The 6589-nt window shown below is 41.5% G+C and overlaps 1 protein-coding gene across 1 annotated transcript; it reads left to right on the forward strand.

Annotated features, from left to right (window-relative positions):
• The first annotated feature begins 981 nt into the window (after positions 1 to 981).
• LOC123767901 (uncharacterized) lies at positions 982 to 2963 on the forward strand. Its single transcript, XM_045757990.2, has one exon. The coding sequence runs from the start codon at positions 1198 to 1200 to the stop codon at positions 2104 to 2106; it is 909 nt and encodes a 302-aa protein (XP_045613946.2). The 5' UTR covers positions 982 to 1197; the 3' UTR covers positions 2107 to 2963.
• Positions 2964 to 6589: the final 3626 nt, after the last annotated feature.

Genomic DNA, 6589 nt, shown 5'->3' on the forward strand with positions numbered 1-6589 from the left:
GTGGATTTGTTCAACACTTGACAAGGATAGGAAGCCGGCGCCTTATCAATATTCCTGCCATTTGTCCAGATGATTTTTTCCAGCTGCAAATTAACATTTAACAGAGTTTTGGAATTAACGGCTTCGGCAGGTAAATGGGTTCATAACCCCATGGGTAAGAAGCATCTGTTTTCTCTCCTACATTGTAGCTCGTTGAGCTTGAAACTGTTGTTCCTAGTTCGTGTTACAGCTGACCTTTTGGAGAAGTTGTCTGGATCAATATCTTCCAAATTGTTCAGAATTTTAAAAGTTTCGAAGAGTTCAGCCCTGTCATGCTTGGTTTACAGTGTTGTACCCCTGAGGCCCTCAACCGTTCCTGGTATGAAAGTTCACTTGAAACAAGTACAGAACAGCATAAGACTGGACACATGAGCCATGTACTGACAGGGGTCAATGAGCTGGGAGGAGGCGAGAGGCAAACACGGGAGGGTAATTCTGCCGGTATAATTATTGGTATGGAAGCAGCATGTCTGCTTTTTGTATTTATAGTTGCAGTGATTACTTAACAGGTATTTATAGTTCTGATAAAGCTCCTAGTCACGAACAGCATTTCGGGCAAACCTTAAGATTAATGTACGTATTTTAATTTATTTAAGGGGTAATAGATCTAATAATATGTGATATATGTTAGCTTATATTAATGTATTTTTTAATTAATTTAGCAAATGATACACAGTTCTATAGAGTGATACGTAATCCTAAAGGGAATAGATTACTTTATTGTATGTTCTACAGCTTTAATAAATGCTTCCGAGTATACACATCTAAATGTTTACCTGATGAAATAAACCCAAGGTCATGTGTGCCACAATCTCTACACATGGAATTATACATGTATTGGCAACGCAAACGTATAATGCTAAACATGTGGCGCAAACGTTTGGTGTAGAAAACCAGCGCGGGAGGGCCAGGAACGTATGTTGGTATATAAGCGCGCGAGGTGGCCAGCTTGGCAAGTCAAGGCTCAGCCAGGTATACCGTGGTACGTGCTTCCACTCCGGTCATACCACTGTCAAAGTGGACAGTTGCCACCTGGTTACTACCAACACCAGCATTAGCGTCTTCCAGTCACGTCCACTGGCGTCACCACCTGGGTAGTAAACCCAACAGTAGTAGCAGAACCTAATCTCGGTTGGCTAGTTGTACAGCAGGTGCGAGATGTTTCGTCCCACCCACCAGCCGTCGGCCTCCCAGACAAACAGTGACTCGGACCTAGAAAAGAAGAGGCTCAAAGCTCTCAAGTCACGGCAGGCCAGGATCAAGGCTAAGGAATACGAGGAACAGCTGAGGCACGCCATCCTTGACGCTACAGAACAAGTAGAGAAACTAAAAGAAGAGAAAGATAAGCTTATAGAAGAGATCACCACGTTTGAAAATTCGTTAACAATGCAGCGCCTTGTTCCCGCTAGGACTGACTTGTGCTCAAGTTCCTCGGTAGGGGACAAGCTGCCCTTCAGTGTATGTCTGCCTCATGCACCCACCGATAACAGCTGCCAGAAGTCGACCAAGGACGTATCATTTACGTCCCCCTTCCTAAGTGCCTCTTCGGACCTGACAGAATGCGAACCATCGTCACCGAATATGGATGCCTCGGGAAATATCTCGTGGGAGTCATTACACCACCAAACTGATGGAAGACTTTGCCCGGATCTGTCATCCATGACACTTTATGAGTCACCACCACTTTCACACTGGTCGCAAAATTCTCCAGCGGTGGGAACCTCTATATCCTTGCCACATTCCCCGCAGGAGGACCATGATGCACCTCCCACGAAGAAAGCCTCCAGAAGGCGTCAGAGCACCGTGGCCTACCGGCTACCGCCCCAGGATGACCCAGAGCTGGAGACCAAAAGACAGCGAGCGATAAGGGCTCATCAACACAGACAACAGCAGAAGATCCTTGCGAGAGAGCTGCAGATGAGTATCCAAAAGAAGATAGAGGACGTGGAAAGTCTGAAGGTCGAGAGAGAACGGATCCTGATGCGCCTGGAGGAGCTACAGGAGCAGTATGACCAGACGACAGGTGGCAGAGGCGCATTCAACACAAAAATCTATAATAAGTCGTGACAATTTTGACGTTCTTCTCCATTAAGCCCACCTGCATTGTGTTCTTCGTAACCTAACAATTATTTATATAAAAAGTGTAATTTCATAAAATGTTAGAAATAAGACCGTAATACTGAGTTATGGCAATTGTAGCATTATATTCAAAGAAAACATTTGATTGCAATGGTAACAGCAACAAACAAAAAAGACCCATATAGTGGAAATGATGTAATTCACGCGTTTGTAAGTGGTCATTCTGTTTATGTAATTATACAAAGTGTTTGTGTGACCATACAAGGTGTTTGTACAGGTGAACAGAGCGACTAAAATGTCAAGAAAAACTTGCCAAGAATGCATTTTCGTGAATGCTAGAACAATATTTTGTTTTAAAATTTGTGTAAGAGGAATTACATACATACCCTACTGAAATCCTGTGAGTAACCATTACAGAGAGTGTTGAGTTATCACATTGCACCAGGTGTTGAGCGATCACATTACACCAGGTGCTGAGTGTTTATACTACATATTATACTGAGTGATATGCAATGTTGTAGAGAGACAAACACAATGATCGAATTTCTGTTGCAGATATTAGTTTAGATGGTAATATCTGCTAAACAGAACTTGTTACTCTACTTTCTTCAGTGTATGATTAATATGATCAACATATTACCATGATATACAAGAACTTTCGTTTGTATTTTGGGTAAGCGCCAAGTGTAGCCTAGTGTTCCATTACTAGGCCACGCATTGGTCTCTAATTCTCGAGCATACGTACAATAACAGTATTCTTATTAAAAAAGTGATGTCTTAATATGGAAATACGTTACTACATATTAAACACATTTATAACAAATAAATTATTCAACAAAAATCCATTTCACTTAGTTTTCATAGCCTCCTCCAAAATATGATAACAATACTTCCCCATAGTCGGGAGATATGAAGCCTGCTAGGCTTATTGAGGTCCCCCAACCCTAACCCGACAATACTGACCTATATCAGGATGCAACCCACAACAATTGCCAAAACCTTTCCTATCCTACCACCGGATTCGAACCCGGGACCTTTCGGTTTTTGACGCGACTGTGCAATCCGCTGCATTATAATAGGCGATATTATAATGTGTTATTATAATACATAGAACTCAAGGCACCGTAACACTGTATGTGGCAAAGCACCTTTGCCATGTACTGTCAAAGTACGTGGGCACTAAAGTACTATATAAATTGGGCAGGACCAACTTCCTCACAATCAGTACATTATGAGAACCAGGACCGTTGGTCCATTTTGAGGAAAGGACCAGAACAATCGGTCTATTTTGGAGCCCGTTTTCAGGGTTGAGGTGATTACCAAGAGACACCAAATCCATTCTCACACCAATTGGATAGTTATCTTCATATTTGTGATGGTCTGAAAGCATATTACGGTTCCAATAATAGTCTGCTTGTAAACTGGGAAGTGAACCTTTGACCTAAACAGAGAATAATCTCAAGTAATAACTTTATTATAAATCGTTGGTTTAGAATATAAAAGGTAATAATAATAACACACAGATAAATCACATTAAAGTGATGTCAAAGACCAAATAAATAGTAGCCTTGATGAGGGTTCGAACCTATGCGCTGAGTGTTCCCAGATACGCTCTAGTCGACTGTACCACGACAAGGTAAAAAATTGCAACTAAAAAGAGTTGCGATTCTTTTGACCATGTGGTGGTACATTTGACTAGAGCGCGCCTGGGAACACTCAGTGCATAGGTTCGAACCCTCATCAAGGCGCCTGTGGATTTGTTCAATAATAATAATTTATTCACAAGAAGGTACAATGGGTTGGTGAGATTACATAAGATGGGTATTTGTACATTCTTACAAACCCATTAACAGGCATAGCGTTTCGGGCAGGTCCTTAATCTAACATATTCATATTCAAATATCAGGTAAGATGAAAAGATACATTGTAGCAAGTTTTTTTTTATCCACAAATAACTACTATATAAATTGACAGAGGTGATTACACTGGTAAAGATATGTCTTAAGTACGGATATTGGGGAAGTGGGTACTACACGATACAGTGTGAGTTTGAAGTACAAGGTAGGAAACTATGAGAATGAAATTTGATACTTATTGGTTTTACTTTTGAATAGAGCAAAGGTTGGGCAATTTTTTTTTCGTCAGGGAGTGAGTTCCAAAGATTGGGCCATTTATTTGCATGGAGTGTTTGCACAGATTTAGTCTGACTCTGGGAATATCAAAGAGATATTTATTTCTTGTGTGGTGATCATGGGTTCTATTACACCTATACAGGAAAAGTTTCAGGTTAAGATTAGCATTTAGGAACAATGTTTTGTACATGTAAATAGCACATGAGAATGTGTGTGGAGGGAGTGTATGTTTAGCATGTTAAGGGACTTAAACAGAAGGGCTGTGTTGTCTGAAGACAGAGTTTGTTATTTACCTCAGGTCACTAGAGGACAGGAAACCGGCGGCTTGTCAAAGGTCCCCCCATTTGCCCTGATGATATTTTCCAGCTGTATTTTAAAACCCAGCAGTTTTGCCGTTTACGGCTTCGGCGGGTTCTTACGGTTATAGTTCTCATAGCAGATTTTTGCGTGAGTGATGATGGCCTTGAGGTAATTTGCAGTGGTTGAACCCCGTGCACAGATACCGTATGTAAGATAGGGATAGATTAGGGCGTAGAATAATGAGAGGAAAGCAGAGTGGGGAACATAATCCTATTTTAGAAAGTATACCGACCGGTTTTGAGACTTTTTCTATGCTTAATTTATTTTCTTTGAAACGGTCTGACGAATTTGGTTTTCTGAAAATCGAATTCTAGGGGATACTCAATAAATTTTCGAATTTCATATTTCATGTTTGAGAATAATACATCACATGAACGTAACGAAATCTAGCCTACCGTAACCTAACATGGATAGGGCGTAGATAGATAGCACTAATTACGTAGTGGTTTTGAGGTAGAGGTCTAGGATCCCGGTAATATGGTCGGATTCGTTCTCGACTCACAATCGAGAATTACGGATTGCCACAGAGTTTAACAGCGTGTTTATTAAGATATTAAATAAGGAATATGGTCCAAGACCACATCTAGGGGCAGACCACCTTAGTCTCAAGATCACCGTGCACAGGGTGCATAAGGGTTAATATAGTCTCGCTTAGGTGAACCGCAGCCAGGATAGCTGGTAGCCAACTATCTAAGCAGAGTCATCATCTGGAGTACCACATCTCCTAATGGTGTCCCACAAGAGGGTGGATGACCTGGCCGGAGCCCACGAGTGGGTAAGGCGGCGGCCGGAGGGACCCCCATGCGCATACATTATATCCCTCCCGCTCCGGGGCCTTGTTAGGAGCTTCCACTATGAATAGTTTTCATGTATGCCGATGTCATCAATCCTACCGCTTAGGCAGCTTGCTGTTTTGGCCTTCAGATTTAGTTCTTTTTAAATGATATACTGTGCACCTCTCCCTTTGTGTGCTGTGTCCCATATAAGAAAAAAACAAATACAAAAGAATTTTCCATTTTATGTATATTTGTTTTTCAGGTTATTATTGTGTGTTATTAGTATCATCTTAACTCTTGTGGGTTGTGATGAGATCTGCCATTTATGTGTATTTTAGTTTGTGTTTGATAGGGTATTAGGTATGCTTAGGAGTGCCCTCTCGCCATGCCCTGTGGCTGGGGGGATTGGTGCCCTGAAGTTACATAAACACCCTATACCCCCCCCCCCCCCCGAAGTGGCAAGGTGTGTTAGGGGACAACAGTAGGACTGAGGACACCTCCCTGTGGAGTACCTAGTTCGAAGTCTCTTGTTACACTTCTATACCCCTGGAAAAATACAGATGACTTCCTGTTGGATAACCTGTTGTATTCAGACTCTGTCGTCAGTATAAAGAGAGGCTCCGAGCTCTCAAGGTTTACGGGCTCACCATAGCCCGTGCTACATGGACACTTCGTTTTGAGTAGCTAAATCTGAAACAACAACAACTCTCAAGGCTGTTGAGGGTTATCACTCACGCTATGGTGCCAATGTCAGAATTGTCAAAATGCTGTACCTTGCATACATCAGATCTTTAGTAGATTATGCTGCACCTCTGCTTGCTTTAATGCCTGAAAGAAAGCTTGGAGGGCTCGAAAAATTGCAGAACGAAGCCTTGAGGATAATAATCCTTGGGTGTCATCGTATCACAAAGACACTTAACATGAGAAAGGAACTTAATATTCCGAGCATTGTTGATCGTATTACTGAAATTAACTGTCAAATTGGTATAAAAATTCATAGGCTAACTCATCCTAACCCTTGCACAGAAGCAATCCAGAATTTCTATATTAAATGAATAACTAAAGGTGGAACTGAACTCAGAATGTATCAGATTTATCATTTGTACCAAGAGAGACAACAACGGCACTTTCCTGCGTCGTGGGAGATTACACCCATTCCAATTGTATCCTATTCATACATTAAAACATTGATTGTAACCATGA

This window comes from Procambarus clarkii, chromosome 58, assembly GCF_040958095.1.
Source record: "Procambarus clarkii isolate CNS0578487 chromosome 58, FALCON_Pclarkii_2.0, whole genome shotgun sequence".
NCBI lineage: Eukaryota > Metazoa > Arthropoda > Malacostraca > Decapoda > Cambaridae > Procambarus > Procambarus clarkii.